Source organism: Podarcis bocagei (genome assembly GCF_964188305.1).
Source record: "Podarcis bocagei genome assembly, chromosome: 7".
NCBI lineage: Eukaryota > Metazoa > Chordata > Lepidosauria > Squamata > Lacertidae > Podarcis > Podarcis bocagei.
Genome location: NC_138132.1, coordinates 9,138,823 through 9,157,905, shown reverse-complemented (window position 1 = coordinate 9,157,905; position 19,083 = coordinate 9,138,823). Strand labels below are relative to the sequence as shown.

At 48.3% G+C, this 19,083-nt stretch overlaps 1 protein-coding gene across 1 annotated transcript in view; it reads right to left on the bottom strand.

The window, feature by feature from the left end:
- The window catches only part of EHD2 (EH domain containing 2), a 45,531-nt gene that overhangs the window by 10,660 nt on the left and 15,788 nt on the right, over positions 1-19,083 (bottom strand). The window contains exon 3 of the mRNA XM_081200434.1: positions 6,382-6,794. Within this exon, the coding sequence (XP_081056560.1) occupies positions 6,382-6,794 (413 nt within the window). The remainder of the gene's footprint in view (positions 1-6,381; positions 6,795-19,083) is intronic.

The window sequence follows — 19,083 nt, the reverse complement described above, 5'->3', positions numbered from 1 at the left end:
TCTGGTCCATGGGGTCACGAAGAGTCAGACACGACTAAACGACTAAACAACAACAACAACGATGATTTGTGCTCACGGTGGTGTGAGAGGGCAGTTATAACATCATCCCATTTCAATGCTATTTCAGCCTTCGATCTTTAGTGGGAAAAGTCCCGCATTGCAGGGGGTTGGACTAAATGACCCTCATGGTCCTTTCCAGCCCCGCAATTCTTTGAAATCTGTAGACTGAGCATTCATCCTGATTTAGTTTGCGGGGAAGGGATTTTAATAGCTGCAGACGCACCGCAAAGTTAAAGCACATGGGCTTTAACCGCAAAGGATATCGGGCCCTACAATTCTCAGCACCCTGGTATGCCCCGAGGAGGACCTTAAGGTCCATAAATAACAACACTTTGGAGGTCCCGAGTCTCAAGGAGGTTAGATTGGTCTCAACTAGGGCCAGGGCCTTTTCAGCACTGGCCCCGACCCGACTTGGTGGAATGCTCTGTCACAAGAGACCGGGGCCCTGCAGGATTTGACATCTTTCCACAGGGCCTGCAAGATAGAGCTGTTCCATCTGGCCTCCAGCTTGGACTCACTCTGACCCCTTATATGGGATTTGGTATATAAATTTTCCCTTGGCTTTTTTGCTGGCCCATGTATAACCAGCATGGATAGCTGGCTCGGGTGAATATCTGATGTTTCCTCCCTTTATGGTCTTGATTTATGGGCTACTACTAAAATGAGGCTGCATTTAAGCTGTATTTTAAGCCGTATTTTAATTAACCTTTTTTTTCTTTTTTCTATTATGTTGTATTGTAATTTATATTTGGTGTTAGCCAGCCCTGGCCAGGGAGGGCGGGATAAGGTAAAGGAAAAGGGACCCCTGACCATTAGGTCCAGTTGTGACCAACTCTGGGGTTGTGGCGCTCATCTCGCTTTATTGGCCGAGGGAGCCGGTGTACAGCTTCTGCGTCATGTGGCCAGCATGACTAAGCCGCTTCTGGTGAACCAGAGCAGCGCACGGAAATGCCATTTACCTTCCCGCCAGAGCAGTACCTATTTATCTACTTGCACTTTGACGTGCTTTTGAACTGCTAGGTTGGCAGGAGCAGGGACCGAGTGACGGGAGCGCACCCCGTCGCGGGGATTCAAACCGCCGACCTTCTGATCGGCAAGTCCTAGGCTCTGTGGTTTAACCCACAGCGCCACCCGTGTCCCATTATTATTATTATTATTATTATTATTATTATTATTATTATTAATGAACTACACTTCCCAGAATTCTTTTTTTTGGGGGGGGGGGGAGTCATGCTCTAAAGGCACAGTGAGTACATTGGGTCAAAGCAAGCGCTATCGTTCCATGCTTCTCTCCTTGCCAAAAGTCCGATTTTTAGTGGGAAGGTTTGCTGCTCAGGAACCCCAAATCAGCTTCAATCGTGCAGCCTGAATTTGCCAGCACGTGACTGAACCCCCACCCTGAAATAAGGGCTGCCTGGACGTGTCCTCAGTCCTCATTCAACTCCAGGGTTGGTGTGCCTGACACTGGAGAAAAATTTGCTGCAGAGGCCTTGACGTCCTTCCTTGTACCCAGCTGTTTTTTGTGGGTTTGTGTTATTTTCTTTTTCCAAAGCCAGGAGGAAATTGCCACTGGAGGGCCCTTGTAATAAAAACCCATCCTTACAGGTGACAGGAAAAGATAAGGCTGAGAAATCTGGGGGCGAAAACAGAAGCTTCCTGAACTTTTGGGTAACTGCTAGCTCGTTTTCTGGGCAACTGAAGAACCTTGTAAATAATCTGCAAATGTGTGTGTGTGTGTGTGTGTGTGTGTGTGTGTGTGTGAGAGAGAGAGAGAGAGAGAGAGAGAGAGAGAGAGAGAGAGGAGATGGCAGAAGGAGTGATACTTCCTTGCTGCTGGAATAGATTGGCTAGAATTAATCTCTGCAGTGTTTTCACACTATACACCGAAAGCATGTGGCTTCCCTCAAAGAATCCTGGGAACTGTAGTTTAGCTGCTCAGAACTATAATTCCCAGCCCCCTTAACAAAGTATGGTTTCTGGGATTCGCTGGAGGAAGCCATGACTGTTGAAGTGCTATAAGAGCGCTTTAAATGCACAGTGCGGACGTGACCTAAGTCAGCTATGTATGTCGGCAGAGGGGGACATTAAGGAAACCTGGGCCGGCCCTCTTGTTGGACAAGGTGAGGCAAACCACTCTAGGTGGCAGATTTGGGGAGGCTATTTCAGCAAGCAGCCAATTATCCAGGGCCAAAGGAGATGTGATTATGTGCCCTCTCATCCCTCCAAATCATCCGCTGGCCAAAGGTGCCCATCCAAAACATTATTCTAAGATGTGGTGATGCTGTCAGATGAGGATCCCACACAGTACTGTGTAAGTTCTTACAGTGGTACCTCAGGTTAAGTACTTAATTCGTTCTGGAGGTCCATACTTAACCTGAAACTGTTCTTAACCTGAAGCACCACTTTAGCTAACGGGGCCTCCTGCTGCTGCCGCGCCACCGGAGCACGATTTCTGTTCTCATCCTGAAGCAAAGTTTTTAACCTGAAGCACTATTTCTGGGTTAGCGGAGTCTGTAACCTGAAGCGTATGTAACCTGACGCGTATGTAACCCGAGGTACCACTGTATTATAATATGAAAATTAGGGATGTTAACCAGTTAAGAATTAAGTAATTTAGTAAGGGCAATTACACACACACACACACACACACACACACACACACACACACACACACACACTAGTTTTTACAGATTTCCAAAAATCATATAACGTACATTCTTATCTTATACAATGTTTTGGACTTCCATCAACTCCTTCACTAATAATTCTTATCATGGTTTTCTCTGCAATAATTCGCATAATCCTCCTTACAAAACTTCTTGCAATCCTACTAATCTGTTGACTACAATTGCTTTTCAAATAATTCATATATTTACTCCAGTCCTCTGAGAATCTCTGGTCCCGCAGGTAGGGGCACTTACCAGGTCTATACATAACCTTCAGGCGTTCAAAGTGCTTTCCGTGTATCACAGAAACATAGACTCATAGAATTGTAGAGTTGGAAGGCACCCCAAAGGTCATCTAGTCCAACCCCCTGCAATGCAGGAATCAGCCTTCCCCAACCAGGCGCCCTGCAGTTATTTTGGACTGCATTTTGGACTTACCATGTTGGCTGGGGCTGATGGGAGTTGGAATCCAACACCCATCACCTCACCATCCTTACAATAGTGGTTTGTTGCTGTTGCTGTTTCCTTTCAAAGGCCATGTTCCCTTGGAATTAATCTGTTGGCGACAGCACGCCGGCGGTGGATAGTGACAGAACGTAAGTGGACTAGGCTGTGTCTAAAACTGGGTGCGGACAGCACCCAAACCAGAAAAAGTGGGTCGCCCCTTCCCTCTCTATCTTGGCAATGGTAGGGCGGAAGGCAGGGATGCCAACAGCAGTTGGAGTCAGTGCCAGCGACAGGCAGAAGCAGCCGATTCTAGATTGGTACCCATCTTCTCTGCCAATTTCTACAGAAACTGAGGAGGGAGAAGATGACAGGCTACACTACTCTCTGGATTGGTCAAAAGCAAGAGGGCAGAGAGGTGTGGGGCTGGCTGCAGGCAGGCTGAGGTTGGTAGGGCAGTGTCCCTCACACCTTCATAGAGCAGCCTCCAGGAACTCAGACCCATGCCTGGCTTGCTAAAAGACTGTCTTTCTGATGGGTCAGAAAATAGCTACTGCTGTTTGTGAGAAGTGGGAGCCAGGATTCGATCTATGGCTAAGACGGATCTTTGGGTGAGGCCAGGCTGCTCTACCCATCTCCGCTACTCTGCGTACCCAGAGCAGCAGGCCTGAGAGGAGAGAAACGAGGCAGCGTCATTCATCTAATTAAGACGGCGGAAGATGCCACCTCATCAGGAACGTGCTTAACGAGGAAACCAGAGCAAAACACAGAGGGAAGCGTTGGGGAATAGGAAAGGGGAGGCCGAGCCCATAAACACATTGTACCCTGAAGCACAATGCGGGCTTCCTCTGCGGGGACGGGGCCATTGTTCAGAGGGGGAGGCGCAATAAAGTCCCTTCCCAATTGCTCGGGAGAACAGGAAAAGCAGCAATTAAAAACTGGGCGTCGGGACAAGCCGCAGTCTCCTGTGACGGAGAAAAAGGGGAATGGGGGTGGTTTAGTGGAAGGGCCCCTCTGCAAGTGTGATAGTATTACTTAAGGTCAATCCTTTCAAAAAGGAAAAGCGGTGTAGTTGGAGACAGCGGAAGGAGGGCAATTGTAGGATGAAGCACAGCATGGGAGCCCATCCTCAGTATGGGTGAAGAGAAGTTCAGTAATGCATCTGGTGCATTAGCCAGATGGGTAAAGCCTGCCATTGCATGTCCTCTCCCCACAACCCCATTAAAACTCTGTATTTTCTCACTGTGTGGAGCATCAGTCAAGCCCTTCCTTCAGTCACAAACATGTCTGCAACGCTGGAATATCCTTCCATTCAATAATGCTTGCCATCTCCACCTATCCCTGGTTGCGATGGGAAATTACCACACTAGCCAACAGTTCTGCAGTCATTAATATAGTGGTACTTTGGGTTAAGGACGCGGGTGGCACTGTGGGTTAAACCACAGAGCCTAGGACTTGCCGATCAGAAGGTCGGCGGTTCGAATCCCCGCGAGGGGGTGAGCTCCTGTTGCTCGGTCCCTGCTCCTGCCAACCTAGCAGTTCGAAAGCACGTCAAAGTGCAAGTAGATAAATAGGTACCACTCCGGCGGGAAGGTAAACGGTGTGTCTGTGCGCTGCTCTGGTTCGCCAGAAGCGGCTTGGTCATGCTGGCCACATGACCCGGAAGCTCCCTCGGCCAATAAAGCGAGATGAGCGGCGCAACCCCAGAGTCGGTCATGACTGGACCTAATGGACCTAATGGTCAGGGGTCCCTTTACCTTTTACCCCGGGTTAAGTACTTAATTCGTTCCGGAGGTCCGTTCTTAACCTGAAACTGTTCTTAACCTGAAGCACCACTTTAGCTAATGGGGCCTCCTGCTGCTGCCGCGCCGCCGGAGCACAATTTCTGTTCTCATCCTGAAGCGAAGTTCTTAACCTGAAGCAATATTTCTGGGTTAGCAGAGTCTGTAACCTGAAGTGTATGTAACCTGAAGCGTATGTAACCCGAAGTACCACTGTACTGGGTAATAGAATCATAGAGTTGGAAGGAACCCAGAGGTTCATCTGTTCTAAACCCCTACAATGAAGAATCTCAATGAAAGCATCCCTGACCGATGGCCATCCAACCTCTGCTTAAAAACCTTCAAGGAAGGAGAGTCCACCACCTTCCGAGGGAGTCCGCTCCACTGTCCTAAGACTTCTTACTGGCTGAAAGTTCTTGTCATGGGTCAGGAGTCAGCTTCACCTGCTGAACAGCAGCCTGAAGGAGAAGAAGGCGGAATGACGCCGCCCGCAGCTGAACAGCCTTCAAGAACAGGAGAAGGCACTGATGAGAACCAGCTGGCTTCAGCCTTCTTAAGCAGAGCTCTCAGCAGCAGTCAGATGCTGGAAACGATGCCTGTGGTTCCCGGCCCTGCCTTGCTGTTTCCTGCTCTCCATCTAGACCCTTGTCTCTGTGATCATCTGGATTCCCTGACCTCTGGGTCCCCTGACTTCATATAGAATCATAGAATCATAGAATCATAGAGTTGGAAGAGACCACAAGGGCCATCGAGTCCAACCCCCTGCCAAGCAGGAAACACCATCAGAGCACTCCTGACATATGGTTGTCAAGCCTCTGCTTAAAGACCTCCAAAGTAGGAGACTCCACCACACTCCTTGGCAGCAAATTCCACTGTTGAACAGCTCTTACTGTCAGGAAGTTCTTCCTTAAGGTTTAGGTGGAATCTTCTTTCGTGTAGTTTGGATCCATTGCTCCGTGTCCGCTTCTCTGGAGCAGCAGAAAACAACCTTTCTCCCTCCTCTATGTCACATACTTTTATATATTTGAACATGGCTATCAATGTGGATTCTGTGGATTCATGTGGATTCTGCTCTCAGGCAAGTGTTACTTGGAGCTCCTATCCCCTTCTAGATCAGCAACAGGACCCGAACAGGGCTATGACAGCTCTTCCTGATGTTTAGTCAGAACCTCCTTTCTCATAACTTGATACCCATCGCAATGCATTACCTGCGGCAGGGGGTGGGGAACGTGTGTGCCTTCAGGTGTTGTCATATTACAACTCCCATCACCTTTGATGACTGATGGGAGCTGGAGTCCAAGAACATCTGGAGGGCCACAGGTTTCCCCAGCCCCGATCTACCGAACATCTCCTTGTTGTCCTAGGACATTATTCTCCTTAGCCACCGCTGAGACCTTCCCTGTCTACCTTGTGGCCGCCCAGTTACTCACCCTGACCAGACGGGCTCTCTTGACCAAATCGTTAAGCTTCCTCAGGGCAGAATTCCGGGGCAGGTTCTGGATGTCCGTGAACAAGTCCTGCTCCTCGAGCTCAAATAACCGTCGGTTATCGGAGATCATCAGGGGCTCCGACCAGAAGGACCCGATGTAGACACGCAGCACCTCGGGCGTGTTGAACACTTTGCCCAGCGACCACATGAGGGCGCCGTAGACCCGCATCAGCTGCTGCGTCTCCACCATGTCGGCCTTGTTCAGGACCACCCGGATCTTGTCCTCGTTGCCCTTGAGGGCCCGGATGGCCTCCGAGAACTCGTCTGAGATCTCCAGCTTGTGGGCGTCAAAGAGGAGGATGATGAGGTCCACACGCTCAGCAAACCACTGCAACACCGCCGGGAAGTCGTAGCCTGCGGAGGAGAAGAGAGAGCCTTGCGGAATAATGTGGGATGTGAAACACAGAGCAGTCAAGTACAACATCCCTAGAGTGGACATAAAAAGGGGATGTCTGGACCAGCCAGTCGGAACTTCCTGTTTCCTCCTAGGCTGGGACAGACTTCCTCTACATGTGACCAGAGGTGGGCGTGGCCTCACCTGTGCAGGTAACTAAAGCATAGGACTGGCCGCCATCTCTCTCTCTGACTATATTCATCAAAGAAGCAACATCAGCTTAGGCTAAGATGCTCTCTTGGCTTCCAGCCAAGAGAGGTCAAAGGGACTATCTCTTTATGGGATAGATTCCAGGTATATTACTTTTGTAACTTAAGTCTGCCTTCTGGGATCCATCTGTAAACAGAATGTTAGTGAGTAAACTCTTTTAATACTTTTATAGAAGACTGTGTCGTGTCTATTTCTTTTATGAGGGACTAAAGGGGAAATTACCAGGTAACTCATTTTAGAGGCTTTAGCGAGCCCGAGCAAATGCATCCGCTGTGCAAGTTTAAAAAGGGGAATTTTACTCTGCTAAATTGTAGAACTCGTTAACACAAGTTGGAAAGGATATAATCAAACAATATATCCTCTCCTGCATCCCTGAACATTCCCACAAATAAGAGGTTATTTAGCACACACACGCCCCTCAAAGTGGCATCTTAGCTCACTTTCAGGGAAAGAAGCAGCTTGAGGACGGTTGCTGCCATTTTTATTTTTAAAATGTTATTTATGCTTTTCAGGTTTATACATTTCACTGATTTTACAATCATTTTCACATTTCAAAACTCAACTTCCTCCCCCCTCTTTCTGCGGTTCTTTAAATTTATTTTTAGTATTTTCTGCATATCCAAATTACTGTAACTTAATTTGCTCATTCATCTGCTTTATATATATACTCTTATCAAACTGCAGGTTATTACAATAATCCTGCCAATGTTCTTATCTGTTTACAATATATCTATGAATATTCAATCATTTCCATTCTTTAATAAAAAGTTTGTTTTCTTGACTTCTTATTCTTCCAGTTGCCATTTCTGCATATTCCATAAGTTTTTGTATCCATTCTTCCTTTGCTGGGACTGCTGCTTCTTTCCATTTTTGTGCAAGTAACATGCCATAGTAGCATACATAAATAAATTTCTATACAATTTAGGTAGTTCTGTCCCTATAATTCCCAAAAGGGTTGCTGCCATTTTTGAAGCTTCAGCTGTGTACAGACTGTGCCTTTAAGGCACATGACTATCCCAAAGAATCCTGGGAATGGTAGTTTGTCCCTCAACAGAACAACAATTCCCAGGACCCCTAATAAACTACAGTTCCCAGAATTCTTTGGGGGAAGCCATGTCCTCTAAATGTGCATGGAATGTGCTTTAGATCTATGGTGTGGATCTGCATCTTGCCAGACCAGTAGCTGTAGTCTTACTACTGTCTGCAAAATAGCTGGCTGTGGATTTGATAGGAGTCTTTTCGCGCCCTACCCAGAGCTGCCGGGTATCAAATCTGGGGCCCCTCTGTTTTTTTCCTTTGCTCTTTGTCTCCGCTCTTAATAAAGCTTCTTAATTTAGAATCTAGGGCTTGACTGTAAACATTAAGACATCTCAAGGATTTTTGCGTTGCGTGCCAAACTGCTGTTTCGTACTACAGTATGGAATGGGTTGAACTCGCTCAGTGGCAAGTCCTGGGGAGTTAGCTGGTGTTTTCTACCACCACAGACAGAAAGTTGCCAGTCTTGTTGCCCTTGGTCAAGACCCTAAAAGGCAAGGATAGCCAATGTAGCGCCTTCCATATGCTTTGGACTACAGCTCCCATGATCCCTGACCATTCATCATGCTGGCTGGGGCTGATGGGATTTGGAGTCTAACACCACCGCCATGTTGGCTGCCCCTGATCTAAAGTGAACTGAGGGGTAATGTCAGCAATTAAGTACAATGGTACCTTGCTTTACGAACTGAATCTGTTCCGGAAGTCCATTCTTAAACCAAGGCGTTCTTAAACCAAGGTGTGCTTTCCCATAACAGCGAGGGACTCAATTTACAAATGGTGGGATTGTAATGAAGTTAAAAAAGTTTTGAGAAATGATATACAATGAACTGAAGAAAATGTTCCATCTAACATTTGTTAAGAAACCTGAAGCATTTTTGTTAGGGATTGTAGGAAAAGACCTGCCAAGGAAGCTGAAAAACATCTTCATGTACGCGACAACGGAGGCAAGAGCCTTAATAGCACAAGGATGGAAGAACGAGGAAATCCCGACTAAAGAACTATGGCAAGAGAAACTGATGGACTACGCAGAATTGGCAAAATTGACACATAAACTACGGGACAAGGATAACTGTGACTTTAAAGATGAATGGGAACCCTTTACAAAGTACTTAAAGAAACAACAAAGTGAACTAGACTCCTTGGCAGGTTTTGAATAAACACTCACAAACTTTTTATTGACAATAACCAGTCAGATATATTAATGATCATTACAGTTTTGTAACATGCAGAGAATAGCAGTTGTAGAGAAACCAGAGATTGGAGCTGAGGGAAGTCGGGGGGGAGGGGGGTTATTATATGGGAGGGAATGGGGGGGGGAAATCAAGGATGATATGTTTTAAGATAATATGTTTTGTTTAAACTCTATCTGTGCACAATTATATACCCCTCGGTCATGTCCCCCGCTCCCAGCAACCTGGGTGCCCCTCTTCCTGTCCAGCAAAAGCAGTCCGCACCCCCCCCCCCCAGCCTCTGTCCTGGACTCTCCTCCTCAGCCCCCTCCCTCTTCTCCATCCCTGCCAAATCTAAACAAGCTCTGCAGCTTTCGTAGCTGTTGGATCAGAGCCACCCCTCTCAGCCTCTCTCACCCGCCTCTTGGCAGCCGAAGTTCAGAAGGGCTTGTTCCACAGCACCAAAAAAGGAAACCGAGCCGTTCCATAGGAAAGTCTGAGCAATGAGCCCTCATTGTTCTGACCGATTAAAGAAAAATAATAAAGATGGGAGATCTTAAATAAAAGAGGCAGGGTTGGCCGGCCGCGCAGCCTTATCTTAGAGAAGCACCGGCGGGAAAAGGGGTTGCCAGAGGTCACCCGAACGATGGCGCATGCATTGCCCAAGTGGAATATGCTGCTCCGGATTGGTGTCACAAGACAGAGATACAGAAGGTCAAGACAAAGGAACCATTCTCTGCTCCCTGGTTTGCCCCCGGGGCAGGCCTGGAAAGGATGGCGGGACAGGGTTTAAGCCCGTGTGAGCCCTGGCAGAGGAGCAAGGGTCCCTTTTTGAACATCGCAGCTCAGCCCCCTGGAATATGCGCTATAATAACAAAAGGTGAAAGTGCCCCTGAGTGTGTGCAGAGTGCATTTTGCCTCACCACTGAGTAGCTAGAGCCAGGCTGTACTGGGCTGGGGGGCCTGCCCCAGTATTTAAGGAATTAACTACTGCAGCATGGGAGTCGAGGCAGGAAATTGACAGTCATGGCTAATGGGCCCTTGTTACCCTTGTCAGCTACTGCATTTCCAGTGAATTTTACAAGCCACATAAACTCTCCCTTCTTGCACACAGGAGCAGGATTAAAATAAATATATATATTGAGATTGCCTGCAAATTACGAGTTTACAAAGTGCTGCTTTTTGCGGGTTTCTTTCCTTTCCCCTTCTGGTTTATTAGCACACCAGTGATAAGAGGCCAACTTTCTAGGCAGCCAGCCCTTGCCCTCTGGGTGATAGCAGGCTCCAGGGTTCTGGCCGGATCCAGTCCCAATTGATGAGCAGCCTGTGGCTGGCAGAGGAAGAGATGGCCCAGGAGAAGAGTGGGTGTTTAAGGAGCGAATGTATCTCCTTGGAGAAGGATTTTCCACCCTTCCCTGGTTTATTTAGTAAAGCAGAGGAGGTGGTGTGAAAACAAATGTTTCTAAGTCTTTCCTGCAAAATGTAACTGACTCAATGGAATCTGAGCAGACAGACACACCCAGTGCTGCCAGAGGCACAAGAATTCTCATGCATGACTCCTGGTGCGAGATGTGAGGCTATTTGCATTCCTGTACATGGAAGTTGGAGATTTCAGGGCCACTCAACGCACCATTAACTGGTGGGCAGTGCCCCCCGAAGCTTACGGCATAGCTAGTTTCAAGCAGAGATGCTGCCAAAGTTCAGAATGGCCTGGTTCAAAATGCAGGTGTGGTGCAGTGGTTAAAGTGCTGGACTAGGACCTGGGAAAACTTGGGTTCGAATTCCCACTCGGCCACAAAGCTCACAGGGTGACCTTGGGCCAGTCGCTTCCTCACAGCCTCCCTTACTTCACAGGCCTGTGGGGGTTAAATGAGGAGAGGGAGAGGACCATCTATGCCACCTTTAGCTTCTTAGAGAAATAAGCAGGATATAAATGCAACAAATAAGTTGTCCGATTCGCAACAACTCAGGTGTATTTAGAAACTGAGCACCAGATCCCTGAGGTCTTCTCCAACTGAGACGGTATAAGAAGATTCTTGGTGTGTGCAGCCAGACTGAGTGTCGCTGCTTTGGATGATATTCTCATTGTTCACTGTAAGATTATATGACCAGACCATGTAACCGACCAGCTTTTGACTTGGCAAATACAGTGGTACCTCGGGTTAAGAACTTAATTCGTTCCGGAGGTCCGTTCTTAACCTGAAACTGTTCTTAACCTGAGGTACCACTTTAGCTAATGGGGCCTCCCACTGCTGCTGCACGGCCGCGCGATTTCTGTTCTCATACTGAAGCAAAGTTCTTAACCTGAGGCACTATTTCTGGGTTAGCAGAGTCTGTAACCTGAAGCGTCTGTAACCCGAGGTACCACTGTATCTTCTCAATATGGGCCAGCTCTTTCCATTGTTTCTCACTGCCCTCCATCCAGATCTTTGCTTCCAGGCTCGTTGTTTCGGGAGAAGGGTAGGGGCAACCTATAGTTCCTAAGAGTCAATACCGTAAGGTGCATTTGTGTGGCACCATTCAATATCATTTGCTGTGAATCGCAGGTGAGGAAGAGTACAGTGGTACCTCAGGTTACAGACGCTTCAGGTTACAGACTCCGCTAACCCAGAAATAGTACCTCTGGTTAAGAACTTTGCTTCAGGATGAGAACAGAAATCGCGCAGCTGGGGGCCCCATTAGCTAAAGTGGTACCTCAGGTTAAGAACAGTTTCAGGTTAAGAATGGACCTCCAGAACGAATTAAGTTCTTAACCCGAGGTACCACTGTACTGTTGTGGTCAGATCCTGGTTTGGGGCTTTCGACAGACCTCTGGTTGGCTACTGTGAGAGCAAGCTCCTTTTAGGCGCTAACATTATCTGCTGGGATGAACTCTTGATAATGCTAATAATCTGGACCCTGCCAGGCCTGTGGAATCGCCAACAGCAGCAAATTTCAGCAACCAGCAGAGCAGCCACGATGGACCAAAGTGCATCAGTCATAGCTCAGAGGCGGAACATCCGTTTTTCATGCAGAAGGCCTCTGGTTCTCTAGGTAAAGGCTGGCAATGGCCCTTTCCTAAAATCCCGGAGAGCCATGCTAGGAAATACTGACTCAGTAGAAGCCAGCTTCCTATGTGCAACTTTGTGCATGAAACAAAGCGCTGTTGTGCGGTTAAACCAATCGATTTGCGTCGGTTATAATTGGAAGCTCGTGGTTTTGCATCGTGGCGTCGTGCCTCGCTGGGTTTTGCTAATGAACAAATCCAAACCCTGATTGGGAAACCCAGTTAACTGTGGCGCATGGGCCAGCAAACAAATGTGGATTAGATTGCCAAATGAGCAGGGGAAAGGGGAGTTTCCCTCCACCAAGATGCTTAAGAAATACCAAGCAAATTCTGAACTGAACAGGGAAGGGTTTCCAGCAAAGAGGGAGTGTGGAATGTGCAGGGTTGGCTGGAGAGAGGGGTGGTGGTGAGGCCCCGCCCCCGTCCCCGTCCCGGCTTTTATTGCTGTTGCTGCATCTAGAGTTGTTTTGCCGTGCAAAAGAGAAGGAGGGGAACCCTGCACATTTTTATACAAAGATAAGGAAGAAACGGCAGCCCTGCTCTTCCAAGGCATTTTTCTTTGGTTTGTGCAATCACTGATACTGTGTTGTTATGTACTGAGTTGAATAGGATCCAAATTGCAGCAGTCTGGTTGGTCCTAGAACAATAGGATCCAGAATGCAGCAGTCTGGTTGGTCCTAGAACAATAGGATCCAGAATGCAGCAGTCTGATTGGTCCTAGAACAATAGGATTCAGAATGCAGCAGTCTGATTGGCCCTAGAACAATAGGATCCAGAATGCAGCAGTCTGATTGGTCCTAGAACAATAGGATTCAGAATGCAGCAGTCTGATTGGTCCACAGGAGCCACCCAATCCAACTCCAGGTGGAAGTGAACCCGCAACCTGATTGGCCTACAGGAGAATCCTGGAAGTAGCCAATCATGTGGGCCATATTGTGTAAATAATGTATATAAAGCAGACATTTTGGGGGAACGTCCATTCCTCACTACTATGAGCTGAATAAAGAGCATGAAATTCACACTTAACTCCGAGTGTGTTTTAATTTGTTGGAAGCTGCCCAGAGTGGCTGGGGTAACCCAGTCAGATGGGAGGCATATAAATAAATTGTTGTTGTTGTTAGTGATGGTGGTGGTACAGGGAGAACCAGATACAAGGCAGCAGAGGCAGATGTCCAGGGCTCCCAGTTAGCAGAATGAGTAGGAAGGCACCCCAACCTGCAGCAAAGACTGCCTTACCATAGTTTGGCTGCGCAAACACACCATGCATTTCAAGCACGTGACTTCCCCCAAAGGATCCTGGGAACTGTAGTTTGCTAAGGGTGCTGGGAATAGCGGCTCTGCAAGGGGTAAACTACAGCTCCCAGGGTTATTTGAGAAAGCCATGCACAAAATAAATGTGCTTTAAGTGTACAGGGCGAGCGCAGCCTGCGCCTTGGTGCCAGGCGAAAAGGAATCTTTGAATATTAGAAAGATTATGAAGCCCACAGGTGTGTTTCCAAAGCCAGATGGTTGTCTTTTGGAGCTTTTGAGTGAAGGCTGGCAGCGGCAGCGGCGTATCCCCGAGAAAGAGCCGTAATTCACTTTGAAGGGCAGGCGGCTGACTCCGGCTTGTGCCGACTCGCTGCGAGGATTTCCTCTCTGCTCAGGAATCCCATGGATCCCTGGCTGTGGCAGGAGAGGGAGCCAAGGAGCAGGGCGGGATCTGGACAGGCCCGGGCTGGCAAAACCATAGCACGGAAGGAGAAACTTTCACCATCCATGGGGAAGAAATCTGTCCTGATCCACAATTGGGTTTTTGTGTGTGTGTTTTTTAAGGGGAAAGATTTAAAAATACTAACAGCTCCTTGTGTCTGAAGGCAGAGAACAAGAGGCCCGTGCTTTTATTGCGGTGAAATCTAGGCCCGTGTAAGTTGTAAGCTGCAAGCAGCCCAGGAACCTTGTGCATTTTGGTGCTTTAGGAAGTTGCAGTTTCTGAGGTCCTCCCAGCTGGAGGTTTGCTGAGCTTTGCAGAATGTCATACCATACATCATGGGTAGGCAAACTAAGGCCTGGTGGCTGGATCCGGCCCAATCGCCTTCTCAATCCGGCCTGCGGACGGTCCGGGAATCAGCGTGTTTTTACATCAGTAGAATGTGTCCTTTTATTTAAAATGCACCTCTGGGTTATTTGTGGGGCCTGCCTGGTGTTTTTACATGAGTAGAATGTGTGCTTTTATTTAAAACGCATCTCAGGGTTATTTGTGGGGCATAGGAATTCGTTCATATTTTTTCCCCAAAATATAGTCCGGCCCACCACATGGTCTGAGGGACAGTGGACCGGCCCCCTGCTAAAAAAGTTTGCTGACCCCTGCCATACATGGTTGGGGGGCTGTGAATCCAATTCACTAGATAAATCCAATTCACTAGATGCTAGATGATGTTGGGACAGCTACTGGCCAATGGGATTCCCCCCCCCCCAAGAGCAAACATAAAAGAGGGGCTCGAGGAAGTTGGGGCTTTCTAGCTCAGAAGCCCTGCTTGGCAATCCTAAACATACACAAATTCACCAGCAAGGGAGGTGTACTCCACACATGCTCAGAAGCACTCACTCTTTATTATCAGCACCACCTCATGCACCATTTGGGAACCAAAGGTTTGCACTGAAAGGCAGCTCCGTTTCAAACTAAGCCGTCGCGCCAACCAAATCTGAAGTGGAACTGCCTTTGAATGCAAGCATTTAATTCTTAAATGGAACTTGTGGCGTTGTTCCGGCCTGTCTATAACATGTTTGTGCAAAGTTTGGGTGGGCAAGTTCAGGAGGATGAGTTGGGACAGAGGTCGCCAAACGGAACGTGCCACCGCTTCAGAATCAGATTATTGTGGAGGGCTATCATATAGTAGTAGGAAAATAATAACAGTAATACTGGTAATATTATCTCCCTGCAAGCAGAAAGTTAGCACACACCAGAAAAAGAGCCAGTGTGGTGCAGTGATTAGAGTGTTCGACTCGGACCTGGGAGAGACCAGGGTTCGAATCCTCACTCGACCATGAAGCTCACAGGGTGACCTTGGGCCTCCCTCCCTCTCTGCCTAACCTACTTCACAGGGTTGTTTTGTTGCTTAACTGAGGAACCACAGACACCAGCTTGAGCTCCTTGGAGAGAAAAAGGCGGGTAAAGGTAAAGGGACCCCTGACCATTAGGTCCAGTCGTGGACAACTCTGGGGTTGCGGCGCTCATCTCGCTTTATTGGCCAAGGGAGCCGGTGTACAGCTTCCAGGTCATGTGGCCAGCATGACTAAGCCACTTCTGGCGAACCAGAGCAGCACACGGAAACACCGTTTACCTTCCCGCCGGAGCGGTACCTATTTATCTACTTGCACTTTGATGTGCTTTCAAACTGCTAGGTTGGCAGGAGCTAGGACTGAGCAACGGGAGCTCACCCCGTGGCAGGGATTCGAACCACTGACCTTCTGATTGGCAAGTCCTAGGCTCTGTGGTTTATAAGGAAGGAAGATGAAAGTAGAAGCACAGAGCTCTTGTCTGCTATGCTGGTTTTCTGTTTGCAAGGAGCTTTCTGGTGCCCTGCACATGTTTTGGACTACAATTCCCATCAGCCCCAGCATGCTGGCTGATAAGGCTACTGGGAATTGTAGCGCAAGGCACCTCCAGGGCACCAAGTTGGTGAACGGCTGCTGCAAAGGGCCATTCGGAAGCACTTATAATGATTTTTCTGCCCGCCGCTGCCATTGCATGGCTTGTAATTTTTATGACTTCTTCGATTTCTGTGCATAGCTGTCAACTTACAGATTTGAAAATAAGGGACCAGCAGCCTCGAAAATAAGGGATCAGCAGCCAAAATAAGGGATTTTCCAGGCACAGGTATGTTCAACTTCTGAGCCCTTCCAAGCCAAGGACAGAAAGCCCAGCCAGCAGCCGAACAAAGCCTCATCAATAAGGGACAGCAGCGGGACATGGCGCTGGGATAAGGGACTGTCCCGCCAAATAAGGGACGCTTGACAGCTATGTTTCTGTGTAATTTGCATGGCAAAGTCCATTCTACCACCTCGTTCTGCTGCAAATACAAAAACACAACGAAACCCAAGAGGCAGCACACCAGCCGGAGGACGAGGGGAGCTGGGGAAGAAGGCCTTGCAACAGAGGGCTGCCCGTGCATTTTGTTTTGCATGCCAGGCTAATCCCAGCGCTTGCTTGGCCCACCCAGTTTCCTAGTTACAACTACCTTTGTATCTACACATGTGCACGCTTCGTGCTGCCCTGGAAATGTGCCCTTCCTCCCCCGTCCCTGGCATGCTGGAGACATTCCTCAGCGTTTCGCAAGAGAATCATCTGTGCGCTCCGTTGCCATGGAGCAAGGGCTGCTCTTTCCCACAGACACACAACTGGCGGAAGATTCTCTACCGCTCCCCATTTGTATCACAAACTCTCTTAAAAGTCCCTCCCGGGGCCCCCGGTCAGGGAGGCAGGCTTCTGTGCCAGCTAGGCCTCACCCAGGCTTCGGCCTGCAAAGTCATAATGGCCCACGGCAGGGGCGGAGGGCCATATGTCCTCCTGGGACAACTTTGAGGGCCACAGGCCAGTGGGGCCTCTAAGTTTAGCACTCTCTGGAACTCAGGGCTTCACACACTGGCACCATTCATTGATCAAGGCAGTGGCGTAGCGTGGGGGGTGCAGGGGGGCCCCCGGCCGCACCGGGTGCAACATCTGGGGGTTAGGGTTAGGGGGCGCAAATCCACGGGTTAGGGGGCGCAAATCCATGGGTTAGAAGCACTCGGAGGTCTAGGTTTGTTGGAGGGGCTGCCACCTATGATCAGGCTTTGCCATCAAAATCCAGTGGTTGTGAAGCCGCCTAGAACACGACACCTAGCCTAGAGCAAAGGATCAAAGACTGTGGTCGGTGGGCTTTATCCAGGTGGTCCACAGCCACCTCCACATTGATTTTCAACTACAATTTTTTAATTGCTTCTTTTGTTCTCCATATTGCATTTCATTGCACTACCATTCAAATCTGACAGAATGCAGATTCTAAGACTAGAAAATGGAATACAGTATAATAAATGAAAGAAGCAATAGAAATGCAATAGAAAAACCAATAAGTGCTCTGCCGTTTTCAAGTACAGTGGTACCTCGGGTTACATACGCTTCAGGTTACAGACTCCGCTAACCCAGAAATAGTGCTTCAGGTTAAGAACTTTGCTTCAGGATGAGAACAGAAATTGTGCTCTGGCGGCGTGGCAGCAGCAGGAGGCCCCATTAGCTAAAGTGGTGCTTCAGGTTAAGAACAGTTTCAGGTTAAGAACAGACCTCCGGAACGAATTAAGTACTTACCTGAGGTACCACTGTAGTCTTGAGTTTGGGGGAGTTGAGCATAGCTGTCACCTTTTTCTAAGGGAAATTCCCTTATTCCGAATAGGATTCCTCGCAAGAAAAGGGAAATGTTGACAGCAAAGGAGTTGGGGAACCCCTAGTCTAGAACCCCTAGTGCAGGGACTGATGGGAGTTGTAGTTCAAACCATCTGGAGGCCACCAGCTTGGAGAAGCCTTGCCCCGGGATGCTGGACTAACACCCTGTTGCAGGAGAAAGCTCACAACCGCACACCATGCTACAGGGGTCAGAAGAGTGTCTCGTCCACAGGAACGCAGATTCTTGGCTAACGCTCCCAAATAAACAAGGCCATTTGTCCAGGGCGTACAGCCTTTCCCAGTTTCCACTTCGCCCTGTTCGCCGAGGCGGGGTCTATCCAGATTCCCCACATACTTTCATGTATAAAATGTGGAAAGAATGCAGCAGACCTGTGCTATCTCTGTACAGGGTTCTCCCGGGGGTGCCCCGGCAACCAAAGAAATATTGGGAGAGAGAGAGAGCTTGAGAGAGGCCTGCCTCTTAGTGGGAATTAAAAGCCACCCTGAACTGACCCATCCCACGCAGTGGAAGGCCAAAGTCCCAAGGGGAGACGAGTACAGGAATGTGAGCGTCACAGGAAAAGCATGAAAGGGCTCTCCCCACCCTGTCCTCTTGGGGGGGACTTTGCGGGGAACATGTCTGCCCCAGTTGTGTAGGAAAAGAGCTAGATGCCCCATCCCCATAGCTGTCAACTTACAGATTTGAAAATAAGGGACCAGCAGCCAAAATAAGGGATCAACAATTACTTTTATAAAATAAATTAAAAAATTCCTTCCAGTAGCACCTTAAAGACCAACTAAGTTAGTTCTTGGTATGAGCTTTCGTGTGCATGCACACTTCTTCAGATACACTGAAACAGAAGTTGCCAGATCCTTCTATATAGTGAGAAGGTGGGGAGGGGTATTACTCAGAAGGGTGGTGGGAATGGGAGATTGGCAGATAGCTGAGATGAGCCTGTTGACGACTCTTAACGACTGTAATAGGTCTTACAGGAAAAGGCAAGGGGTGAGAAGGTTTTATAAAATACATATTTTGTTGCATGCGAATGGCTTTAGATACCTATTAGGTCCATAAATTACCATATAGCATATATTTAACAAAAAAAAACTGCAACAATTTGTTGTTGACAAGGCAAGTTGGACATAGAAAGGGCCCCATTACCTTCAGTAGCTTATTTAAGAGACATCATCAATAAGGGACAGCAGTGGGACATGGCGCTGGAATAAGGGACTGTCCCGCCAAATAAGGGACACTTGACAGCTATGCCCATCCCTGGGAGCAAGGCCCACTAAATTCTCCCTGCAAGCAAAGGCTCCTTGCAGCTTTCTCTTCTGTTCACCCCAACAACAACAAAAAGCCCCTGTGAAATAGGAGCTCCTTCAGGGTC